The sequence below is a fragment of the Scleropages formosus genome, chromosome 22 (assembly GCF_900964775.1).
Source record: "Scleropages formosus chromosome 22, fSclFor1.1, whole genome shotgun sequence".
Lineage (NCBI taxonomy): Eukaryota > Metazoa > Chordata > Actinopteri > Osteoglossiformes > Osteoglossidae > Scleropages > Scleropages formosus.
Window position 1 is genome coordinate 7,352,209 of NC_041827.1, and position 27,631 is coordinate 7,379,839.

Genomic DNA, 27,631 nt, shown 5'->3' on the forward strand with positions numbered 1-27,631 from the left:
ACCACTTGGGAGTGAGACAAATGGGCCAGCCCACAGGGATCACACCACAGGATCAAAGGCCTCAACGCACAGACATGTGGAGATCGCACCGGTACAATTAAATTATTAAAAACAAATTAAAAAAAAAAAATCTTGTTCTTATTTCTTTTCTTTTTTTTTGGGTCCAAATATATCCTTGCACAGAAGTTTAAAACACAGAGCCAAACACACACACATAAGCACACGGTTACAGGTGGTGGGCAGACTACATAATCCCACGGTCGTTTCCCTTTTACCTTTTCCTATTGCCAGTCAAATGAAACACCACAATGAAGGGGAAAACACCAGAAAGAAAAACAAAGATTTTGTCAGTAAATCCAAACTCCAAATCAGTGTTTGCTCAAGAACTTTGTGCACTAACAGCAACTCACAGGTTTTGCACATAATATAATTCCTGCATCACAGTTACACAATGTATAAAACTGATGAAAATAAAGAAACATTAAAATTCTTTTATAAATAAATACTGCTGTGCGACTATGTGTGTTGAGAAAGCTCACTGAGAGCAGGTCATACCGTCTGCTGTGTCCATCATGCTGGATCGGCTCTGTCCCCGGCTCATGCCCCGAACAGGGGCATTGGGGGGCAAGTCTACGCGAGGTGCCCTCTCCTGGGCTGCAGATGAAGTGACATCGGGGGGGATAATGCTGTTTTCTAGTGGGCAGGAAGGCACAGGAATAAGTCGCAGAACCATAATGAAAACATTTTATGAACACATGAAGTACATTACCTAATTAGCTAATGGATAATAGGAGCACAGGACTGCAGTCTCGGGAAACCATTCAACAAATGAGCGGAGCAAAAGCTGCGTGAATTTTTAATGCAAGTCAATTTACATTTATTTTTATAGAGTCTGAACAAAGGGATAAGACAAATAAACAAATAGATAGTTAGCTATAAAGTAAATTACTACACTATCCATGCAGTTATTAAAACTGTAAGTATGCCTACTGGCCACGGAGAAAAGGAAGAAAAAAGAAAAAAAAGAAAAACTCTGAACCGAAAGTCAAGAGAGAAGAAAAACTTCTGGGGGTCCAAGTTTTAAGTCAATTAACAACTAACAATAACATTGTAGCTGAGTGTTAACTTGATGTCCCAGTTCGCATTGGCACGTCTTGTCCATAGTGGCAAGTCAAACACGATTTACTTGGCACCGCTGTAAATGGCAGCTGTGTCCCAGATGTGTAGTTTCCGCAGCAACACGGGTGAGTTGTGTGGATGAAACACACTAGTCTGGTTTGTGAGAGTGGACAAGGAAGTCGCCATCAGTTCTACACACAAATCCTTGTGTAATGCTTACCCCAAAAACTGACGGTGCTTTCACAATCATGTTGCTACATCTATCTTTTTTTTTTTGCGGAATGCAATTTTGTTAACATTAATTCATTTATGTAACACTTCACTCCAAACCGACTCACAATGTTAAGCTACTTACAGTTATTTATCCATTCATACAGCTGGGTAATTTTACTGCAGTAATTCAGGATGAGTACCTTGCTCAAGGGTATGACAGCTGGAGGTGGGGGACGAACCTGTGACCTTTGGGTCCAAAGGCAGCAGCTCTAACTACTACACTACCTATTTACACTGATTTCTGAGTGCTTTGGACCATCTGCGAAATAAATAAATGTAACTATAAATGTCAGCAACATTACAACTCCACAGTCTGGGAGGCAACAGTACTGTTTTTTTTGGACATGAACAGAGCAGTGGACTCTCTCTCTCTCTCTCTCTCTCTCTCTCTCAGCACATTGTGGTATTTGTGACACCTTGTAAATAAGAAAGCATAATAAAGAAGAGACCAGAGCTTGAGCAAATCTTAAGGCAGCAGTGACTATTCACAATCGCAATCTGTCAGGAGGAATAAGTCACAGTGTCGGCACACCAAATGAAGCTTCGGTGCGCAATTTGAATCTGTAATGCTTGCACTGTTTATGAAAAATAATTACTACATACTTCTCAAAAAATAATTACTATAGACATTTCAAAAAAGCTCAACGACACGAAGTTTATTACTTAGGGGTTCGAAAGTTGGGGACCAATTATTTAATCTTAATAGATCGGCAGAAAAAATGTCAGACTAACAATTAAACGTTTACGTGTGTCCGTGTGTGAGAGAGTGAGAACTCAAGACTGGACCTAGAGGACCCACCTATGCGAGCGTGTGCCAGTACATCGGCCAGAGCAGAGGGCTGCGCCTTGCCCTCGCCATGCGACAGGGTGGAGGAGGCAGAGGAAGAGGTAGAAGAGCCCTGCAGGGAGCGGTTGATCCAGGAGTCTGGGCTTTGCAGGCTCTGACCTGGCACTTCACTCATGGAGGCCTGGTGGTGCAGGGAGCTCTCGTCCTCAGAGGCTGAGGAGGTATCTGGTAGCAGAAGAGAGAATACTGTCTTAGGGTTATGAATGCTCTTCGGTGGGGGGTCTATACAGCATGACTATTACTAGCTGAAATAACGGAAGAGCGAAGATGACTGCTGTTGTAATATACTGTATGTACACTCTTCTTCTACATCAAAGTAAAATTAATATGTAAGGTATGAAAATGCCACCGAACTGAATCATGAGCCTTTTATGTGGAAAAACTGTATAAATTCTGATTTTAGCAGTTTTTTGTTGTACAGAAACCCATTACACGAGGGCTGAGTGTGCTTAACCACCCAACTCTGGGAAGAACAACACATGCACACTGGTTACGCAGACATGCTCAAGTGTGTCCATACACACATCGCAGCAGAGGTGCGTGTAGAAGGCCAACTGAAGGGGACTGATTACACCTACCGGGAGGAGTGCAGTTGTCAACCGGAGACTGAACATAGGCTGAGCGGCGCTTGGTAGGCATGGGCAAGGCCATCTTCTGCTCTTTGTGCTTGGCAAGGGCAGCCTGCACTGCCTCTGTGTGGATGTCTGTGAGAGAGGAAGTGTTGCGGGGGGGTTCACAGGAAGTTGAGAAATGATTGACAATACAAGGCAAGCAACAAAGGTAGAGGGAGTGAGGAGACGTGGACGGCACATGAATAGGAGAAACAATAGGATGAAAATTCATCATACGATGAAAATCAATAATGCGAACAACGATGAAAGCAGAAATACAACTACATGTCATGCTAAATGTTATGCATTTTGAACAGCTTTGCAGGATGTTCCCACCATTACCACAGCTGAACTCACGTTGTAAATGTACAGTCTGCCTTTTAATTTAAACGAGACCATCCTCAGTTCACCATACTACAGAAAAACACACTGAAAAATAAAAAAAGCACACACAGCACAACCCTATCACCTGCATGCCTCCTGATTTGTGAGGACAACTAAACATGGTAGTTTGCATGCAAAGTGCTCCTCCACAATCTAATTCCAACAAAAAGAGCTGAGCTTAGGGCTGAAAGCTGAAGTGGACAGCAGTACCACTGAGCGCAGCACCTCCAAGCCCCTCTCCATCATCAGGCAATGCTCCAGGAGCGGACATCGGCACCTCTTCCTCATCGATCATGTCCATGGTCTCTCAGCGTCTCTCTCTCTCTGTCAGTTGCTCAAAGCGAGGCGTGCTGTTGGGCCCACCACAGGGTGGATGCTGGAAGGGCGTGGCGGTGGTCCCAGAATGCAAAACTCCGCCCGCCCCTCTGACCGTCAGCAGACCCATCTAAGAGCTCCCATCTCGTCCTCTCTTAGCCATGAGCTGCTTCGTGCCACACAGAGCAAGCCACACAATCCGAGACAAAGGCAAGGCCCTCTCTCCTTCACCTCACGGCGGTCGGCAGGGACGAAGGTTGCAAGCTTAGCACAGAGCGCATGAGAGGAGGATGGGGAAGGAGGAGGGGCTGCTGCTGAATCCGTCTGGATTCCTCCAGGGGGGAAAAAAAAAGAAAAAAAAAAAATGCTCCAAGGGTGTCAAGCCCGAGAGCGAGGAGGCAGATGGAAGGAGAAAGCCGGCTGCGGCGGCCGCTTCCTGTAGAAGGTGTGTGTGCCGTCTGCACCTCGGCGAGGGAGGAGCAGAGGAGGCTGCATCATGAGAGGCTGAGCAACCACGATGGACTCCTTCCCTCCCCCTCTCGCTTGCCCCTCCCCCTCTCTGCTCTCTCCACCCTTCCTGAAAGACTCTTGTGGTGTGTTTTATTGTTCACTACAGCTTGCCATGGCACTGAATCATGGTATTGATTTGCAATAATGCTTCAACAGCAGCACCTCGCAGCACAATCTGGGGTTCAGCGTTGTCACTTCTTTGTCCAGCTGACAAACCAAATTTGGCCAGATTCCGAGGCTGCCTTCATGTTAGCCAATCATAACAAAATTATTACAATAGTATTACCTTGTATTTGTTGTCATATCCCCAGAGAATTGTAGTAACTTCAGCTAATCAACACAAAAGGGACACAATACAGATTTTAACAATGTAGCCTTAAATAGCTGATGTTCAATAACACTCCTTCTGTTGTGTAATTTTAAAAAATATATGTATTTTGGCTTTGAAAAGGCTTTCTGTTTCAGGGCACATATTCTGTTTTACTGCAGATGTAATCGTTTACATCATTTTTCCCCAGCCATCAGAACGTTCCAATCCAGTCCAACCCCATGATTTTGGCCGCCATTCTCGGACAGTCCAACCTGTCACGTGGTGTACTAGGGTCCATGTCGAGTGACAGAGGGGGCTGACTCACCAGATCTGTACCGGTCGTCCCTGGCACCCCCGCTACGATGAGACCTCCGGCAACGGCCGGACGAGGTGGAAGTGGAGGGGCCAGCAGCGGGCTCCACAGCTGGGTCCTGGACAGCATTCACACTGGGGCTGGACCCCTGCTGGTTACTCTGCAAGCCCGAATCCCCACCTGAGGAGACAAAACATACGAGGGACCGACCACACAGGTGCTGGACCAACATCGTGTATGCTGCGCTTAAACCAAACAGCCATCGGCCCAGCGTAGAACTGAGCCCTCCTTCCCAAATGACCTCAAACACAGTGGCACAAATAAAAGGCAGTCTACAGGAACTGGGTTTTAGCTAAAACCAAGAAAAAGTGCTAGACGGGGAGAGAATGTTATTACGCACCATAAACACAGCTGATCAACTTAAGCTGACCACATTTCATTCTGAAGCAGCTTATAATGTGTGCAAACAAAAACAGCAACTGATACAAAACGACAACCAGGAAGAAAACAGATGGAGAGCGTGTAGAAGACCAGCAGGACGGTACGAGAGAGACAGAGGGAGCGGGCACTGAAGGAAATTACAAAATAAGTTAAAGATATAAAGTCATCAGATCTCATCAAGGAGTTTAACTGCCATTTCTAACATGTCGTAACAAACAACCTCATAATGCATTTGTAGAAATTATTGTTAATTCAGCTGATGCTTCTGTAACAAGCAGTTTACAATAATAATCACTGTTGCAATTTCAAGAGTATTCTTAGTGTATCACTGCACTTTGAGTACTGAGTACTGATGAGTACTTTGATCAAGGGTCCTGCAGCAGGAAAAGGGATTCAAACTGCAGACCTTCAGATTGCCATATCACAGCCTTACCCACCACACGACCTGGCACCCCCAAGCATTAAAATCACTCATTTGCAAATTGCCTATTATGCGTTTTACTGTTTGACTTCCCACAACAAACTAAATTTATGCGACTAAACAATACACAGAAATAATATATTGTTTTTTTTTGACGTTACAAGCTCACGTTGATAGTTTAACACTCACCGTCGCGACGCAAAGACGACTCGAGGTTCCCTCGTCTCGTTCGGTTTTCTCATTGAATCCCAGCGTACCCCACCTCTGTTCTCGCTTCCTCACAAAGCCACTCGGTTAGCAGACTTTTCTCCCTCTATTTCCTCTACCAGGCCTCTAAGGAACCACCCCTCTTTCCTGTCTTTTTCTGATCCTATCTCATCTGTTTCTCTCCCTTTCTCTACAATTCTTTCTGCTCCACTACAACAGGGCTACTTTCAATAGGCTTGGCAAATGACACATGGGGAATTTTCATGGTCATGAGAATGGAAAAGGGGCTTTTCGTGTACCTGCTGCCCTAACAAGGGGACAGCTAATAAGAAGCAAGAGTAAAGTTCAGTGTGCATTGCACGTCACAACTTAATAACAACACCTCATGAGTTTTATTAGTTGAGCTTTATCCTTCCCACAAACTTAGGTCAAGTTACAGTACTTATGTTACATACTTTAAGGGTCAGAGTTATGGCTAGGGTTAACCCAAACCCAAAAATGCCTTAACGGACTTAAGAGCTTGAGCGATCACTGTGCGATAGAGGCTTTCGTCACATTAAAGTTCCCACCAACCGGAGACCAAGCAGAGCTCTTTTGTTCCATACCCAGAGACTGGAGCCCAGATCGTAGACCTCAGCAGACTGGCAGCTGTGTAACGAAGCCATAAACAAAGCTGCTCTTTGGAGACCAGAGGGAGTTTGTGGTGCTTTCCACACCGGTCCCTTCCTGAGCCACTGTTCATAACGCATATACAGGTGAAGACACAGCACAGCGCAGCGTGAACCGAGAACACGCTCCTTTAGGTTGTGCAAGATCAGGAAATATTGAAAGCACTGCATATATCATAATATCACACTGCATTTTACTCTAATCTTCTTTTATTCTAAAGTTATCACTGTACAGAGGCTCTTTGGGGTACAAATAACCAGGATACGAATTGTAAGATACTAAATGTTTCCTCAAAAAGCTGCATACAGTGGATCTTCAAGTTATAAGCACATCTGGGACAAGAAAGTACAGTAATTCAATTTGTCTGTAAATCCAAACTCACTAACTCATAAATCAATAAAAGGTGAATAATACAGGTGCCCCTCAATTAATTTGCCGTTTCTGTGAAGGGGAGGAGAAAAAAAAAAAAAAAAAAAAAAAAAAAAACAGATAAAGCAAAAGATTTAAATAAAAAAAAAAATAATAATAAAAAATCTCAGTAGGACTTACAGCACATTTTATAACTTCAACTACCATTAAAATTAAACCTAACTGAAAATTACTAATAATGAAAGTAATGACACATTTCCACCTCCTTATCAGACAGTCAAAAACGGCAAACAAGAGCTGTAGACGCTGTAGATGGAGAAAGGAGTTGAATGGAGGCAATTTGTATCTTAGAACATTTAACTCAGATGTCTAACACAAGGAGGCAGTGTATTTTCAATAACTGCATTTTCTTATCTATTTTCAAAAATATCTGCTTGTATTCCAGCAAATGTGACCGTTCTAACTTCTGAGAATACAGATGGCGGTAAAGTGCACCCAAACAGCATATAAGTGTTGAAGCCCCTTAACTGAAGTCACTTCCACAATGTTTACAGCATCTTTTTTGAGAGTGTTATTTCTAATAGTGCTCATGCAGTGTTTCCCATATTGTTGTTGATCACCAACACTTATAAACATCAGATATGAACTATAAACAATGAAAACAAGTTGCATTAGTCCAATTCCATACTTCTCATTAGGAAAATTTTCCAAACAGCTGGCTGTGTAAACACAGGACACATTTGTCAGTATGATATGTGTGAAAAATGTAATTGAAAATAAACTGGAAAATGACTATCACTGAAAATTTGGAAGTGGACCACTTGAAGACTAAGCAGTCTGTATAGTGGAAACATATACACTTATCCCCCATCAGCCAGTTTTAATGTGTTCCTGAAAATCATATTGGAAAAAAAAACAGATTCATACATTACTTGCTCTATTATTTTTAGGGGAAAAATTCAGATTTGTTCCAACTCCATCAAATTGACTGTATTTTGAGAATTGTGTCTATATTTAGATCTGTCTTGTCTGTTGGTGCAATGCACGTTTGTACTGGTTCTGTGTTTTACACTGCTTTGGCGAAAACCGTCTGGTACCGGCAAGTTATCTGCAGAAATTTTATTCATGAGGGCTGGTGTGTATAACATAAAAAAATTAAACTACTAAAATAAAAAAAAAAAAAAAAAACATACTGTACATTTACCTAACTAACTTACATTAATAGTGTGCATGAATGAAGGCTGAGTGTGGGGGTGCGTGACTCCCACAATGTCCTGCCTCCCACAGTCCTCTCGCACAGCTCTTTGGCTCAGTTGTCACATGTGGTCTTGGTTTATTGTCGTGGACTAAACATAAGAGGTGAGGACTAGATGCAGTAGACTATATAATGACAATCTGGACCGATGAACGATAAATGGTATTAATAATTTCATACCGGATCCGTGAAAAACCAGACATAGGGAGACCGATAAATGGGGGATGAGCATTAGGTACAGAATAGAACTGATGGGTATGTCAACCACTAGGGTGCAGCAAATCAATAGGCAGAATCCAATCACCCCTATCAATGACTGCCCAAAAGGCTGTTCATGTCAAACTAAAAATGACAATGCTCATAGGCAACAACTGCTTTTCATCATATTTGTTCTTCCTGGAACATTTTCCAGACTCGTGAAGAGGCACAAAGCAAGCGCTCTTAATTTAAACAGAGATAACTTATGTAAGACCCTCCAGAACAATATAATGGTGATCAGAGAAGAGCTACTGGACAAGGCCGTAAGAGCCTAACTTTCCCTGAGGAAGTCAGATGAGCTCAAAACGTTGCAATTCTGGCAACTACTGCATAGAGCTGAAGTGGACTTGGGGAACAAAGTGCTGAACCACAAACACAGCCAGGGGTTTGAGCTTCTCTGTGCTGCAAGACGTTGCCGCCATTCTGTCACATTCATTTTCCTCAACACCACAGGGGCACAGCACGACTATTTCTCCACACAAACCACAAAAAGCAATTCGCACCCGATATGCGTGACTGCTCTTTCATATCTTTACACTGGACACATGGGATCAAATATATTTCACGGGGAGCCAGGTAAAATTTTATAAAGGTGCATCAGGGCAGGAAAGGTCCTACATTTGGTTATTCACATAACGCATGTTGAGAGTGTGACGTCCTGAAACCCACAGGCTCTGTCTCAGGACAGCTAAGTACAGGGCGAGGAAATTCAGGTTTGCAGGAGAAAGGGAAAAAGGGCTGAAAAGAAGAGAGCCATCTTACTTGGTGTCTGTGAGAGGAAGGGAGCCAACAGCTTGACCCTTTTCTTCTCGTATCCTTTCTGGGTGATGTCACCTGGCAAAAGAGAACAGGACCGAGTGGTCAGTGAAGGTGGACCATAACAGGAGCACAGCAATGGACCAATACTCGGTATTGCCATTTTTTCAGCTTCCAGGGAGTCTAAGAACATCATGAATGCTTTCTGCCAAGCAGATCACTGTTCATATTCTGGAAGGACATGGAGAACTCAATCAGAACTCAGCTGTTCATTTTGTACATTTGCACTCTGATCTTTCAGACGGACGTACCACTCTATACAGCACTGCTTCCATTCCTTTCAATACACATGGACATGCGCTGTTCCTTCCCGGCAACAGACCTCACAATCTAACACAGACGAGAGCGACTGAAGTCTCAAGTGCAACAACAAAGAAAATTATATTTACATTAGTCTTCCATCCCAAATAGAAAAAGCATTAACAAAAGGATATTCTGGTATTTATTATCTATGCCCAACACCTTTATTTTGCATTTTGACCTGGATGTATAATGCACTTGTTCTGACTCATCTAAATGGATTTATAATTAAAATAGGAAAAGGAAATGAAACAGACTACAGAGGGAACAAGGGCAAGTAAGAACTATGTATTTAACAAACACTTTTCTCCAGAGCAACTTACAACATTAAGTACACTGACTTACCCCTTTATACAACTGGATAATGTTTACTGGGGCAATTCAGGGTAAACACCTCATTCAAGGAACCTAACAGCAGTAGGTGAGATTTGAACCTACAACCTTCAGGTCCAAGGGCAGTACCGCTAACCACAATGCTGCCTGATGCCCAGAGATAGTGAGAAGACCATCAGAAAATAAGGAAGACTGAAAGACGCAGAATGAACACGTACGGGATCACCTGGCATTCATGTGCCTTGACAGACCAGGAGCAGGTGAGGATGTGAGTGAAGCTGTGTTTGAAAGGAGGGACAAAGAGAGGAGCTGCAGGGCAAGGCAGATTGTGCAGGCTCACTCTTTGTCGCACGGGAAAAAAACTTCTCGTTCTCAACTCTCCCCATACTCAGTGTTGAGTAGGAAGTTAGAGGGGTAGACCATCGTAGGACAGTTGGTAGTGTCATGGTTAGAGCTGCTGCCTTTAGGCCCAAAGGTCACAGGTTCAATCCCCCTCCAGCTGTAGTACCCTTGAACAAGGTACTTACCCTAAAATTACTCCAGTAACATTACTCAGTTGTATAAATGGGTAAATAATTGTGAACTTAACATTGTAAGTTGTTTTGGAGCAAAGTGTCAGCTAAGTGAATAAATGCATTCACACCTGGCCACAGTGATTGGGTGAGAAGGTGACCAGCAATGAGAAGAGTCTCCCTACATTCTCTGAGAGAGCTGAATGAGAAGCACTACATTGGAGGTGGGTGTTAAGAAGTTGTATCACACAGAGATACACCGAAGAGTCTGTGCAAGAACAGCAGGCAGAACCTGGCACACACTCCATAGGACTGAGAAAGCTTTGTCCAGCCCAGCTCTCCACTGGGATTGGCTCTGGGCAGCTGGACACCAGCAGAGTGCTGGGTGGATCCGCTGGGAGGACAGACAAGGAGCCACAGACAGACGGACCACAGTCAATTTCCTGTTCCTCAGTAAAAGTCACAACGGCCGCGTTTTACAGCCATGAATCATGAACAAGTGGTACACATATGATGCCATGAGTGGCCGAGCGAGAAGGAAAAGAGCACTGTCCAACTGAATAACCATGTACTGATCAAGAAAGCAAACACTTGAGCACTTATGACTGTCGGAGCAGTTCAGCAACATAGAAGAAAGGAAGACAAAGCAATAAAGGATGTAGACTTCAGTGTATTTTTTTTTTTTTTTTTAAATATTACATAATTTGGAGTGTATGCAAAGCATGTACAGTAACTCTCTATAGTGTAAAACTGAGAGGGGTGAATGGAGACTAATAACACTTTATAACCCAATACCGAGATGATATTTCTATCAGTAATATACAAAGAGTCTTGTATGTGCTCCCCTTGCGTATTTGTGCTATGGTTACAAAATCAGTGAACTGATCTTTGAAAAGTAAACTTTATAGTCAAAGGGTGTTGAAATTTTAAACATTCCCTGGCTTTCATTGCTTGGAATCGTCTTTCTAACTTTCATCTGCATTCATGCATGAGCAGACTTACCATTCCCAGATTTAATTTAGCTCCATAATGTCTCTAGAAAAGTATTTTACCCTATTTTTCCAGGCAATGTCACATCTCTTGACTGGTTAAACTTTCAGAGTTGGGGTGCGAGTGCTTGGTTTCTGCTATCAGAAACAGCCAGTGGGGACCCAGAGGAAACAGGAATGTTTGGTAATACAGTGTATCGTGTTGCATTGCTAACAGCGAAGAGCTGTTTAACACACCACTGTCAATTCTTGGTGAGAGAAAAATTAGATGAAGCTCATCTATAAGTTATTCTCTCCCTCGTTCATCTACAGCTTCTGAGGTTCCAAGGAAAAGCTCTCAAAAATGTGGCCACGTGGCCCAGAAAGAGATTTTGAGGAAGCTGTGTAAGGGGTGGGGGTCGTGGTGGCTGTGGCGGTGGCACAGCAGGTTTGGCCTGTGCCTGCACTCTCTGGTGGGTCTGAGGTTCGAGTCCCACTTGGGGTGCAGGCACAGACACTAGGTGTCCCCTCCCCCTCCGCCCTTGCACCCTGAGTTATCAGGTTAGGCTCCGGTTCACTGCAACCCCACTTGTGTGTGTGTGTGTGTGTGTGTGTGTGTGTGTGTGTGTGTGTGTGGAAAGGGGATCAGACTTTGTTGCTTTCCCAAAACAGACGTGCAGCAGCTGACCTCGGGACGTCAGGATCTGACACAAGATCTTGGTCTGTATTTCACTGCAGCAACTGTGTGCACACACACCCAATGCTGACTGCTCCTCTAGAATTTACCTGAAAATATAACAAAAGGTGGAAACCGGTATCTTGTTCACTCATATTAAATGGTTTGTTCAGTGAAAAGGTTGCATAAATGTTAAATACTTTGTCAAAAAAATGAAAATAATTCATTACATTTAGTTGAACTGAGAGGGAAACTGAACAAATACCGTTCCAATTTGGCCAGAGAGGTTTCTCCTGCTGGTTCAGCGGATTGCTGGGGGGGGGTCATCTGCGCTGACTATTTTCTCTAGTGTTTCCTTCACACAGGTGACCTTTCACTGCAGGAACACCTCGATGGCAACGCGAAGAAATTACTGATCTGATACCATCAGTACTCCACTGCAGCGATATCACCGTATAACTCATGCAGGTCATTGATTTCATTTGGAAATGAGTCTCGTGTTCCCTTGGAGAAGTCAGAACGCGTCTGAACACTGAACTCATTGAAATTCTATGGCGCAAAGGGATGCGCTCAAGACAGCCTCAACAAGAGCGGATGTAAATCCTGACCGGAAAGAACATCTCCCAAGCTTGACTTGAGAGAAATGGAGATGTCAGTATGAATCAACAGCTCCTTGAAGGATAGAAAACAACCCACACACCCATGCTCACAGCAGGGAACACTGGTAACACTTCCTATATTCCAGTGACCTGATTTCCCAGCATGCCTGCGCACCACTGAATGCAGGAGACAGAGAGAGTCCTCCTACAATAAAGAACACTGCCAGCGGTACTTAGTGAGAAAACACACGGAATCACAGTTTATGGCAGCTACAGCAGGGACCCTGTTCAAACCCTCAGGTTAGCATTATGGAAAGTACTTTAAATTCTGGACAATGCAGTAAATTATGACATACAAAGATTAACACTTGTAGAGCATAAGTATAGCAGTAAGTTGCTATACAAGTGCCTATCATCAGATGACCAGGGTGGCTGGACTTAAATACAGTAATGAAGAACTGAGGACCACAGAGGTTCTCCGTCTAGTCTAGTGTCCAAATGGCCCTTTTTGTAGAGGGCGTGGCAAAGAATTAAGCCAAGAGATCCATCTAGGTCAGTGAAATTCTGTGAATAGTAGCCAGCAAAGGTGTTTACGAAATAAAAGTGACAACAAGAGATTCTATGTTTTCCAAAAACTCCACGGAACTTCTTTATGCAGTTGAAACCAGCCCATAATCCATCTGCATTCACATTCCCATGGTAACAGGGCAATGGCACACCAGGGGGTGGCTGTCCACTGGGCAAATGATAAATGTGGTTTACGATGTGAGCAGAAGCCGCTTCACTGCTCTCCACGGCTACCAGGTAAATTCGGAAAGGGAAAGGATGACCATAACATATCAGTCATCGGTTTCAACGGTGGACAAGGCTTAAATACCAGATGACCTTTCAGCATCTGTTGTCAAACAGCTGTAACATATGATGATAAGAACTGAAATGTCACACTTCGTGTTGGTCAATGTCCCGTCTAGCTTTTCCTTTATGCTTTTCACAGTAACGCCACTCACTTTATTTAGAGCTTGAACAAAGGACTGGCCTTTCTTCTTCATTCATGGTTCACCACTACGTAAACCATGAATGAAGAAGAAAGGCCAGTCCTCTGTTCAAAGGCCTGCCCAATAAATTGGTTAAAATTATTACGAACTAAAAGTCTGGGTAAACAAATAATGACAAGGTATGTTTTGGCTCCCTAACAATCTAAGAGTCCATGTTGGTTGGAGGACACATGCTCAGCCCTTGACAGAGGAACCAGGGGAAGCAGGATGCCGGCTGTGGACAGAACAAAGACATGGCAACGGCAGAGTGGCACCAGCGGGAGGAACGCGTGTCCACAAACAAACTGAAATCTGCTGCAGCCATGGAAGGGACTCAGCAGCAGAGCACTCACTGTGCCTCGTGCGACTCACTGGGCAGGAGCCTTAATTAACCAAAGGAAACAAGCAGGATTTTATAATGCACAATTCCTCTGCAGAGGGGCACTGTGCACTAATCTCACTGACAAACCAACCAGCCCCCAGGATTAAAACACCCCCACCCAGCACAGCAGTAATTACTGTGCCAGGATTAGGCTGATCATATGTAGAGCGTGAAGCCAAAGAAGAGGAAGGATACACTGATCCAAGTTCCCAGTTACACTTCATACATATGGGAGACCCTCTCCTCTTTCAGCCCGGCGACCTTAACTATTGCATTTCACAGCGAAACACATTCTAGGACTAAGGCAATGTGATTTAACACAACATAGCATGCACCCATAACGCAATGTTGTTCAACACTCGAATTTCTAAAGAGTTCTGCTTATAACATGAAGCGTCAACATTAAAAGCACAAGAAGGATTCTTACCACCTGTAAATGAGTTCCTGTTTACGAAGTTAGAACTGTTATGGCACAAATAAACAGCAAAGTGTGCAATAAAGTATTAAAATACCTTGTTCCAGCACATAACTCCATTACTGTGAAACATACCCACAAAGTTAGAGAATACTGAGATGAGCGGTACTACTGAGAGCAAACCCAGTCAGCACACGTATTCGGTACTGCGTATGATTCGTACAAGTATGGCAGAAGCGGAAGGAGACAAGGGCACGGGGAGACAGCATGGCAATCCTTTCTTTTCAGTCCGTGAAGAGAGCTCCTGCGAGCGGGTGCCCATTCTCCACCAGGGTTCTTAGAGTTCGCAGGAAGGGCTCCACCAAGATGCCACTCTCTTACTTGCTTTTACTTAAGTACTTTTCCCAGTTGAAAGACTTAACTAATGTGCAGTACACCTCTCTAAAAATTAAACAGCAACGTAAAGCACTCCGATATGGGATACAATCCAGATCTAATTTTTGGATGAGCAAAAAGAGGCAGCAGGCAGTATAACAGTTAAGATGGATTAGAAACCTGAAGGTGTCCAGGTCAGTTGCTATTGCTGTAATTCCCTTGAACAAGGTACTTATCTTGGATTTCTCCAGTAAAATATACAGCTATCTCAAAGAGTGAAATTCTGTACATTACTTTGGATAAAAGCATCAGCTAAGCATGAAATTAATTATAATGAAAACCTTGAGGGGTGTTTGGACTGAATTCATATTTACAAGAAAAATTGGCTGCTTTCAGATATATTACAGTGAAACACTTCCACTCTGTTACTCTCTGTAAACATCGGGGAAATAAATTTTGACAGTAAACTAAAGCGCATCAATATATCCATCAGCTCAGTGAAAAATTGACAGCTGTTGCCACTCAGCTGAGAGGCTCTGAAGTGCTTCCAGGACAAGTTCATTTCCCTGTATTCAAGGACAACAGACACCTAATTCCTCTCAAATATCGACTCCTCCCTCATGCAAAACCAGCTTTCTCATGGATGAGACACAACTCCAAGCAGTACTGAAACATTGAACCATCCCTCAAGAAAACCCACTTCTCCAGTGAAAGGTTGGGATTGTCTGGAGCCTATCTCAGAAGCACAGGGTGTCAAACATGACACAACCTGGGGATGCCAGTCCATTATAGGTCCAGTAGTACCAGTAGCAAGTAGCATTTAAACATCATAATGAAAAATCTCTAAACCAATCAGAATAATCATTTAAAATTATTCCTCAGATACAGCACTTACAACTACTTTGTCTCCTTGCAAATGACTGAACAGTGGGGAAAAACAGGCAATGACCTCTGTTTACATGATGATCTTGTGTGACAACTTCAGCCTGTTCCCATGTTATGAGAAATATCTGATGTATTAAGAATAATAAAGGCAGTAGGTACAACCACAGAATCATTTCAAATGCAGTTTTTACATTTTTATGGACACATTTTGGCACACTAATAAATGCATTCATGAATGTGCTGCTCTAAATTACTACTAAAACCTGCTTTTGGTCAGGATTTGAGCACCTGAAATTAAACTGAACATAAAGCACAGAGGGTGAGCATCTAGTCTGTTATCAGGTCTGAGTAATGCTTCCATTTGCATTTAGCATTTTTATTCACACGACCTTTTGGTCTAAAGCAACTGACAATGCTAAGCTGGTTACAATGAATTATCCACTTTTATAGCTCGATCATTTTTATTTGATTCAAGAACTGCTCCGATATGTGCGCAACATTGCCAATTCATGTAATATAATGACAACAGTGACTTCTTTTCCTAAAACAAATAAATACTTAACCATAACCTTTGCCAATTCTGGCACCTGCTCCACACACCCACTTACTCAACTAATCATTGCCTTCAGGGTACATCTAAAGTCTGTATGCTGCACTTGAAACGTAATTTGCGCTGGGCGCACGGCGGCACAGTGAACAGCACTGTCGTCTCACAGCACCTGGGTGATGGGAGAAGATGTGGGTTCGATCCCTGCTCAGTCTGTACGGAGTGTTCGTGCTCTCCTTGTGTTCGCGAGGGTTTCCTCCGGGCACTCCGGTTTCCTCCCACAGTCCGAAGATATGTGTTTAAGTCCACCGGTGATTACTTTGTCCATAGTGTGTGTGTTTGTGTGTGAGGGAGTGTGTGTTTCACTGGTGTCTAGATGACTGGCTCACTGTAAGCACTATATCTACCATTGTAGTTCACCTAGAGTAAAAAAGTGCAGCCTACATAGTGTTCACTGGAAGCTGCTTTGGAGAAAAGCGTCCACTAAATGTATAAATGTAATAATCCATATTTCAATTATCATGGAAAAGAAGCACTTCCCCTGTATGCTTTGCAATACATGGTCTTTCATGATATACACTACAGGCACATATATAATATACACAAGCAAAAAATGTAAACATGGCTATAAATGATCGTACAAGCGCTCTATTCTGCATACGAACACATTAGTGAGGGACATGGTGCTGATATCCTGTCTGACACACCAGCCCTCCAAGCTCCCGCAGGAACAAATTTCCACATACAAACACATACCATATGCTGTGTCACATAAACACACACGACTGAGCAAATAAGCTCATGGGACCGAACCAGATATGACCGGAGCTCACCCGCCGGACTAGAGAAACAGGCGAGTGTGAGGCCCTGACCCCGAGGGTAGGGAGCAGGTTCTTACCCCTCCTGCTGGCATACTCCACCTCCCCCTCCGGCCCAAAGGAGGAGCCTCCAGACACGGAAGAGCGATCAAAACAGCTCCCTCCCATCGGCAAGAGTACACACATTTAAATGAAAGCTAGACTCCAAAGCCACCCCCACCCCCATGCTTTGTCTGCATCAAAAATCAAGCACCTCCACCGGATCCCGAAGAGAGGAGAGAGGTGCTATGCAAAGCAGTCTAATGGAGGTACTTCCAATAACACTTAAGACATGAAAACGGAGCGAAGCAACAAGTTACTGATTGTCTTTCAGCCATCCCCACGTAGCTGCCTTCAAGCATCTGCCGCCGCAACAAGCGGTGCCTTTGTCCCTACACAACGCTCCACTGCTGAGCAACAGCTGTAGCTCCTGCCACAAGGCTCAGTAATGATGTCACCGTGAGCAGTCATGGAGCAGCGCTCCCCAGTGCACTGCAATGCCCACCTGCTGTACTCCCTGCCAACAGAGCACCTGTAGATGAGGTGTTTCACCCAGGTGAGGAGCGGCATTCATGGGGCTCTCACTCACTTGCTTCGCAGTAGAAGATGCCTAAGCAAAGAAAGCTGGGATTCACAGCATAAACACCAGCTTTATACTTTAAGAGCTTTAAACTCACTCATACAGCCAAACATTCAGCCAAGCACTGCATGCAAAAGTACCAGACCGAGACGAAGTATCGCAGGATCTTTAGGTGAGAAAGATAGGTCTAGAGACTCAACTCACTGAAAGAAAGCAAAAGAAAAAACCAAAACTGGTTAAATGCAGTTTTGAGTTGGGCTCCAAGAAAAGATCCGGTAATCATGGCGGCCATGAGGGCTTGTGCCGACATGCTGCTTTTCTGACTCACAGCCCTAATGCACAGTGTGCCAGGATATCTTCATCTTTGCGCTGGCACAGCCCCTCAGCCAGCACGATCAGACACATGCTCTCATGGTAACTACAAGGAGCACCATTCGCAGCGACAGAGCGTGTCACACGAGAGCAGCTTCATCTGCAAAACACTGAAAAACTGAAGGGATAGACTTGGGTAACAGACGCACATTTCGGATGAGGACAAAAATAGTACTGAAAGAGCAATAACTTATGGTCCCATCAGAAAAACTGGCTTGGCAACGGCCTCCGTCCACGTCCCAGAGGGGCAAGAGGCTTGCCTCGGACTGTGGGAAAGGATCGTTGTGCACTGGCTCGGCGATCCAGTCACGGAAACCTAAGCGAACCTCAGTACACACCATGACACCTTGCCGCTACGCAGATGCATCTCTACACTGAGGGAAGATCACAATCAGCACCCAGATGGACGGAGGGGAGATCTCTATGGCGTGAGCGACTCCACGAGGACTTAAAAAAATACAAGTCACTATGCGGCAGGAACCCGGGCTTCCTCCTCATGACCTCACTATTCCCACACGAAACCACATGATGCGGAGGGGAAACCGCGACTGAAGGATCACCAGCTCGCCACGGGACAAAGGCACACGGCTATTGGCATGATCAGAGGAACAACTGTAATCCATGACCCTGTTCAAACATGTGCTAATGGGGAAACATGGTGACATCTCTGTCACTTGGGCAAGTTTGACAGCAGCACTGTTATCAAACAAATTCAATTAGCTTCTCACTCCCTTGAAAGAACTGCCCTGCTATGAGAGTGATGCAGAAAGCAACTCACAGAAACTCCCACTTGTACACTACAAAACACTCTTCGCTTCCTCTATTAACCTCTCTTACGCTGCTGCTCCCACCCCAACCCCTCACAGCGTCGGCACCTGACACCTCCTTCCTCTCGGCCCATGTGCCGATGATGTCACACTCTCTGCTGCTCTCTCAGCTGTTCTCTGACCCAGCTTCCTGCCATGCTGTCAGAACAGCCCTCCTTTGTCCAGAGATGTGGTGCGCTCTGCGATGGGATCCTCCCACTGACCCCCGGCTCGGGATGCTGGGACCATCGCTGGCCCTCCTCGGATTGCTACAAAGGACAGTGGGATTGGGCAGCAGTTGGAAAGGGGCTCCGCTACAGGTCATACCAGACCGCAAAGCCACTGCATGCTGCTGGGAACTTGGGACTGGACCAGTCTCCTCAGCCCCCTCCACCCATCGTTGCCGTTTAAGAATCCGCTTCCCAAAACAACGACAACAGTACACTTCGAATTAGGGACACAGTTGCTCACCGTTTAAAAGTTCAGCTTAAACCACAATTTTTGGGTCAAGTTTATCTTTGGGGGGGGGCGGTGGCGTGTTGGGTTGGACCGGGTCCTGCTCTCCGGTAGGTTTGGGGTTTGAGTCCCGCTTGAGGTGCCTTGCGACAGACTGGCGTCCTGTCCTGGGTGTGTCCCCTCCCCCTCCAGCCTTACGCCCTGTGTTGCCAGGTTAGGCTCTGGCTCCCTGCATGGGACAAGCGGTTCAGAAAATGTGTGTGTGTTTATCTTTGGTATATTGGGACAAACTATTTCGAAAGTCTGCAAAAAACATACGAGTTTATGCTAAGGACAAATGGCTTACGAGGGGGTTACAGACTTTTAGTGAAATAAGGGAAAAAAAAAAAAAAAAACACACTAACAAAGTGTAATAAATCAAGAACAGACTGATAATACTGAGGCCGGTTAATTCATGTTGCTTTGTCCATCTTTGTAATCAAAGGGAATTTCAAGTACACAGTTTTGTTCTCTCTCCCAGCTCACAACCACTGACACCTTTGTTTACCTTAGTTTACCACCAATTGCAACTGCTTGAAACAGTCAATCCTCGAGAAACGTGCCAGTCGAGAGAATTCGACTTTACAACTTCATTTAATACTCCTTATTCATGATGCACTTCTTTGCGTTTATGAGAACCGAATGTGGATTTTGCCCACCTCCAGACAGCCGAGGAGAGGGAGACATTTTCATTTACATTCATTCACTAAGGAGATGCTTTTCTCCAAAGCTGCTTACAATGATTAATAACTAGTATTTAGCTGATATCTTTATGCAAGGTGATTTACAATACTTGATACAGTGAATCCCCTACAGTCATTTACCCATCTATACAGCAGAGCAATATAACAAACACATACACACACCACAAGGCATTTAGAGTCGGGGGGGGGGGGGGGGGGGGGGGGGGTTTACATACATTCTGTATATATTGCTGTATTTACAGTTCCTGTTTTATAATTATATTTTTATAAACATTTAGCATGACGTTTAAAATTTGTGTAAGCACAAAGTTATTGTAACATTGCACAAGACTTATGTGGTGTCAAGGTTAGACACGGTTTTTGGTGTTTATCTTTTAGGGTCTGCAGCAGAGCAACGCAACACACGCACACACTCTACAGGTTTTAGTGTTACCAATCCACCTTTACACGTCTTTGGACGGTGGAAGGAAACCAGAACACCTGGAGGAAACTGACACTGTTAAGTTTACGGTCAGTAATAGCAATGAAACAGCTGAAGAGGCGCAGGTAGACAGCCTTACACTATTTCAGAATAAATAATGAAGGGAAACTGCCTTGTTATACATTTATTTATTTAGCAGACCCTTTTATCTAAAGTGACTTTCGAGGAACTCTATGTAGCGGTATCAGCCCATACACCTTATTCACCGTGGTGACTTACACTGCTAGATACACTACTTACACTGATCCATAGATCAGTGAAACACACTCTCACCATCATTCACGCACTGGGGGGGGGGGACCTGAACAGCATGTCTTTGGACTGTGGGAGGAAACCAGAGCACTTGGAGGAAACCCACGCAAACACAGGGAGAACATGCAAACTCCACACAGACGGAGCGGGGATCGAACCCACGCCCTCTAGCACCACCCAGGCGCTGTGAGACAGCAGCATTTCTTCCTTTATAAGGTGGGGGAGGACTAACAGCACAGAGAGAGCTCCAGTGCGATTTACAGCTTTGAGAGGTATACAACATAGCTCAAAGATGGTGTGGGGAGGTTTTATTTTGTCGAGATAAAGCTTCATTTCACGATTAAGGTTAACTGGAAAGTCAATCATTTTTCAGAGTTCAAACAGAGTAGAGCCCTTGGTACAGCACACTCGCCGCTCACTACAAACACACAGACCAATCCCACTGCTGCAGTGTGACAAGACCTTCCCAGCCATTGTTCTTCCAGAACAAAGCAAGGATTGAGCTCGGCGATGAAGCCAACACATGACATCACACAAAAAAATAGCGCCGGGGGTGTGCCGGGGCAGGTGGGTGGTTGGCACGGCACCGACTTACTCTGTGCCAAATGTGACAGGCCGAGACAACCAGTCACTCACTTTACCAGCTTGTTAACTACCACCGTCAAAAGAAGAGTGACACCTTGCCAGACTTTTGGTGTCATTAATGGGACACCCACGGGTGCAGCATCAAATAAGCGTTCTCTTGCTAGATGTACTACGTGAGCCTGTTAAAGAAAAAAAAAAATCAGGTACAACTTTGCTGGTACCATACATACGTAGAAGAATTCAATTCGCTTCAAGTATAACCTCATGGTTTGAATGTTCATGTAAAGAAGACAAAAACGAAGGCAAATAAGTATCCATCCGGTCCTTTAAATTCAACAGATCCAGGGCTACCTCCTCCAGGGCGTTACTACCTTACTACCTGTTTTTACTACAGGCTTTGCCAAGGAAAGGTAAACAAATGATATTCTGCAATACAAAGGAGTGAAAACGAGAAGGGGACACAGCGATAAGATCACTGATAATAAGATACGCAGAAGAATAGAAGCCACAATACAGTTACCAAACGAAGGAATGAGGAATGTTTACAAAACCAAAATGCTGACAAAGCAAGAAGTAGAAGTCATTTCATGACAGCCAAAACGTTTAACTCTCCAAAACATTTCAATGGGTATTCACTTAATGAAACCAAATCTAATATGTAGAGAAATGTAAATTCAATTCTTGATGCCTTAAGGGTTTGGTGACAAAACCTGAACTGTTTGTATATGTGGTAAAGGCAGGTATTTCATCATCGTGTTCAACCAGCTTGACAAGAACGCACACAAGGTTGAGACTGTTTGTCCTGTTTGACCACGCAAAGACAGAACCAGCAACAAAGTGAAAGGCCTGTACCAGGACTCTCTGTTCTGGTCAATTTACAAAAACACCTAGTGACCAATAGCACCAGAACAGATACCAGAAACAGTCATGTTTCAATTTGTTTAAATATTAAACTGGTAATAAAATCTCTATGACGAGACACAGCATCTGCTTTAGTTTTCCCGGTCAGTGAAGTGTTTTTTGGGAAGAACCTCCACCAACACAACAAAATGTACTACATGTAGTCCTTGACTTACGACAGCTGTCCATTACGCGTGATTTGAGTCCCGAAGTCTGGCAGTAACATCTGACAAAGACCGCCAGATCTGTGGTACGACAACACTGGCTGTCTGTGCGGCTGCAAGGCACCTGTACTTGTTATTGTTTGGCGCTCAGTGTTTTGGGTGTTTAACAACAACTGCATCTTGTTTGCAAAATGTTTCATTTGAGAGGATCTTCAACTCACTTTTTTATTTAAAATAACTAGTAGGCCAAAAGTGAGTGTTCTGGTGGTGCTGGAAAGGCGGAACACAATGCATATACGGTGACACTTTTCTCCAAAGTGACTGACAATGTTAACCTGTTTACAATTATTGACCCACTTATATAGCCAGGTAATTTTACTGGAGCAACTGAGGGTAAGTAGCTTGCTCAAGGGTACTACAGCCAGAAGTGAAATTCAAACCTGCAACCATTGGAACCCAAGGCAGCAGCTCTAACCAATAGGCTACCAGCTGCCAAATGGATCTAGAAGGTGAAAATAGTGCAGGATGAAATATAATAGTTTAGTGTATTTACATTATTATTATCTTCTGCCATTAGTATTTCAACATGAAGAAGTTCAACATGTGAAACTGGTGAAAAGGTATAATAAAGGCCTTTTATACATCATAGTATTCATGCATATTGTTTATATATCCTTACAGTTTATATAATATAGTATAAGAGGATTTGCAACTTGCCATGAAGCGTACTGACAACAAGGTCGTACTGAAGGAACGGAACCTCATCGTAAGCTGACAAGCACCTGTATGTTATTTATGCACGGAATTAAGAGAATTAGATAAAATACACATCCTTAATTTGAACTCAACTATTAAAATTGAAAAAGAAGAAATGAGAGACAACAAAGCAGTTAACTTTATTATGAAAACCACAATGTAACCATAAGTACTATGTAGAGGTATTTTAATGTCAAAATACATTTTGTTATATCCACAATTGTAATCTTTAGCTGCTTATACATTTATGAGAGTGCAAGTATTTCTGAAACTCTACATTTGTATGAATTTTTTTCCTCCCGCAATAAAACACCAAAATATGAGTGAAACCTTTATTTTCAGGATTGAAAAAAATGTATAAAATGACCATCTTTTTCACACATTTACATGTAACGATAATTATTTGTAGTTATGGACTGCAGGTTGACAGTTAAAGTGTCAAAGATAAAGCATTGCAAAGTTTCTGTTAAAATACCTAAATTCCATAAAATGCAGACTCATTTATAAAACGTTCCAGAATTTGACTCCATCACCAGCGTTATATTGGGTCTGCGGTGAACACTAAATTTCCTTGGACTTGCCTTGAATCTGTGTACTGTCTGCAGTTGATAAATCTTGAAAAGCTGAGATGTCCATGATGGGACTGTGTTGGAGTGTAGGGCTGTTACCATATTCAGGGTGTGGTTTTAATTGAGTGAGTGTTTGTCTCTCTTCCAGTCTTCACCCTCCTCTGGAGGTACCCCGCAGGCCCCACTGCGAGACATACCTGCCCTCAGTGCCAAGTTTACATAACTTGGCAGGTGTAGTATTTCATGCTGGTAAACACCTGCTTCAAACCGGAACGATCACATGCCCGCGTAAACAAAACACAGTCCGACAGGTGTATTCACGGACGATCCTACACCACACCGAGCGTACAGCAGTCAGCGCCGGCATGCTCTCGTCACACCAGGAGACAGAGCACCGCTGAGCAACACATGTCAAAGTTGCTGCTGGTGGCCGCCAGCATTTCACAGCAACCAATAAACACTGCTACTCTCCTGGATGCCCAATAAAAGAAAAAGAAAAAAAAAAAGAGCTGGTGAAAAACAAGCCCTTAAATACTACATGGGGTCCAAAACATCACAGCCGCAAGCTGGTACTTTTCTTACCTGCCCTGCTTAGTCTGCCTTTACACACTAGTGTCAGTCATAATTGTCCTTCTGTAACATTCTTTCCACATGTCTGAGGACTACCGTTACCATTACTTAGAAAACTCGAGCAAACTCCAGTGCTCTAACAACGCTGAGATTTGAAACGCCCCATTCAAGTTTCCGTACCACTAAAACTGTTCTCAGGAGCGAAATAGCCTACACAGGTTACAAATACAGCAAACACACTGCAGTGGAGGCCTTCAGCATGGGGATGTCCCAGGTGTACCCCCCACCTCCACCGAAGTGGAAACTACTACATATACTTTTATTCAACAGACGCTTTTCTCCAAAGCGAAGTACATCTCGGAGAACAATTAAAAAAATGCATCACGCCAACCGAGGGAAAAGATCAAATAAAATTAAAACAAACCTAATTATGTGTTACACAGATGCTCTGTTTTTTGTTAGCTTATGTTTTTTATATAGAAGCAAAAGCAGTTAAGAGAAAGGTTGGAACCCCACATTATTTTTAGGCAATCAACAACTTAACTGTTTGACAGATGGAAAGGAAAGAAAAAAAAAAAGGAAAAAAAACAAAAAACTGAATGGAGGTGGAACCAAATGGTGCAAGCCATACAACAAGCCTAACAGAATTACATCAATTAGTTTTTTAAACTTTCTTCATCTGTGCCCATCGTATGTAGCAGGACCACAGGATAATGAGGAAAACCATGATGGACAATGTAGACCCCTGGGAAAAATGATTCAATGGAAGATGCCTCACATCCTCTCACTCTCCAAACTGTAAAATATAACTGAGGCATTATGGGAACATCCAAAAATAGTGGGGAAAGAGAACATATGTAACATGTCTCCTAATCTTATCCCTCTATCCTCCTAGAATATTGCTCAAAAACATCTATGGCCTGAATTACAAGGCTAAATGGGCCAGACAAACTGCATTTCTTGTCCTTCTGCAGTAGACCAGATGGTGACGAGAGAGCACCCTAAGGTCTTGAACTTCAGACTGACGCTAACCACTCATTTAAATAAAACCACAGGGCCTTTAAACTAATTGACTACTGATCTAATATGAATGCCATTTTTGCCATGAGAAAGTACTATATTATTAACACATTGCAATATGGGCCAGTGTATATTGTAATGATACAATTATCTGTGTTAATATGTGGTTTGCATACAGCTGACAGATCGTTTAAGGTTATGAAATGTGCAATGATGTTTTATGAAGCTCTAAAACTGCATCAAGCTGTGCAAGTTATGGGTTTAAGGCACCTTCTAGAACTGCATGCACTCAAAGTTGCCCTAATTAAGAGCCATTACTCCGGCTTCAATTCAGCAGAGGAAATCGGAGAGGCCAAACTGAAACTGCTCTTGCGCATCTGATGCACAGAAAACTGTCTTCTCTTTGCGTCATTAGTGGCTTAAAATATCTTCACCAATTTATGTAATGTTAACAGTACCACATGCTTTGATATCAGGACAAATATCACCATACCGTGTGTGTATATATACACATATATGCATATTATTGCAGTGCAACTAGTGTGTGTGAAATTCTGGTCAGTGCAATGTATTTACTGTTATTTTTCTGTTAGTCTAAGTATGTTGGTGTGATACTATATGCTCATTTGAAATTTACTATGTGCATGTTTTTCTTTGTTTTTCTCCTCTTGATACATATCATTGTTTTAAATGGACAGAGCTGCTGTGATTCAAAATAAACTTCAGAGAAATCTAACAATAAAGTTCAGCTGTATCATGTCGTGACCAAAGTAGCTATAAAGCAGGAACAGGGAACATCCAAACGCACAGTTATCTTATGAGTGCATTCCAAAACATTAAAGGTTCTATTACAACCATCACTCTTTGAGAAAAACAGCTGTAATGAAATAATGATACCTCCCTCTTCAGTATAGATTTCCCTAACCCATAAACATAATCCATCCTTTTATTTCTTTACACTTGGCTTTACCATGGCTCTAACACTTTCATTCTAGCCCAACACCAGCTTTTTAATCTGGCAACCTTTCAAGCACTGTTTGGGCCTGTATCCATCTATCCCTGTAAGCTGCCTTGGACTTAAAGATAATAGTAAAATGCAGTACAATGTGACAGTACTGAGCTTCATGCCATATATGGTTAAAGTATAACCAAATATACAGTATCTGGTTACAAGAATGAACCCTACAATCATAAAACCACAGTCATTATTTTCCCCATATCTAAATGACTTGATAGATAAATTATTTACACAATTTGCTCCACAAAGGACACACTACCGACAGCATACATCACATCCAGCCCAGTATAAATCAGCAGCAAGGATCTGTCCAAACTGGGAACTAACAGTACATGAGGTAGAAATTCCAGTGTCTACTAACACATGTCATGTCCTGACCAAAAAACATCTGTTGTAGCACAGCTACTTTGTTTTAGCAAAACATCATTCTATTGGGAGACTCTTCATCTATACCCTGGTATGTATCAAACTCACAGTCATTTCAGATGGAAAAAAGTTACTGTAATTCTAGCTACTAAGAGACTCTTCGACAGGAGCTGGGTTGAGATTTTACGAACTCCGGCAATATGTGCAGTATGAGCTGGATAAGTTGCCTGAAGTAAAGCCCATTGCAAAATACACAAATAAAACGCGGTACAGTCATTCCGTTGTTTTCATATGACAAAATGAGACATATACCCAATCATTAAAACATACTGCCCTATTTTCTTTCCAAGCAAGAATCATACAAGAAAGAAGGACAAAATGAGTGAGAAGGCTATGATTCCTAGAAAATACATAGTTAGTGCTGTAACACAGTGAACCTGTAGGTAGGTAAACATGGCAAGAAATGGCTGCAGTCCAGGCAAGAACGGTAATATGGTTTTCATAATCACACAAAACAAATTGGCAAGACTGCTAATTGGTGTCATTCAAATGATATACTAAATGAGGGTGCCTGTGAGCGACACACATTTTATGCGAAAATGGTTTTGCCTTTGAGTGGGTGCCATGACCCCAGATAAACAGCAGTACCAAACCGCCCAGTGTTTCCTGAACAAATCCGTAGGAACGGTGGAATGCCGACGCCAATTACGTGCTGTCTATGGCTGGAAAAACTGCAATGAGTACAAACAGGCCATGAAAACGTGGAGGTGAAGCGTTTATGTGGACAACCTGTGACCCCTCCTAAGATTCAGCCATGCATCATTGTCCACGCTAGAGAACATGCCTTTAAGTGCTTCTCCTTAACAGCACATGCAAATGCTGTCATAATGCACATTATGCATTAAACTAATAATGTCAAAGTGGGACAATTTCCTAGAAATTTTAAAAATATATTCCAAAATTTTTTTGTAGGGTCTCAGGAGGAAGACACA

The 27,631-nt window shown here is 43.2% G+C and overlaps 1 protein-coding gene across 4 annotated transcripts in view; it reads right to left on the minus strand.

Moving 5' to 3' along the window:
• dip2bb (disco-interacting protein 2 homolog Bb) overlaps window positions 1–27,631 on the minus strand; it is a 53,496-nt gene that overhangs the window by 18,818 nt on the left and 7,047 nt on the right. For 2 of the 4 annotated variants that reach the window (XM_018725621.2, XM_018725619.2), the window contains exons 2-7: window positions 9,065–9,136; window positions 4,695–4,862; window positions 2,818–2,943; window positions 2,192–2,404; window positions 556–693; window positions 276–281 (exon numbers count right to left, since the gene is read on the minus strand). In XM_018725621.2, coding sequence (XP_018581137.2) covers window positions 276–281; window positions 556–693; window positions 2,192–2,404; window positions 2,818–2,943; window positions 4,695–4,862; window positions 9,065–9,136 — 723 coding nt within the window. The remainder of the gene's footprint in view (window positions 1–275; window positions 282–555; window positions 694–2,191; window positions 2,405–2,817; window positions 2,944–4,694; window positions 4,863–9,064; window positions 9,137–27,631) is intronic. The other 2 variants (XM_018725622.2, XM_018725620.2) reach the window with 1 other exon arrangement.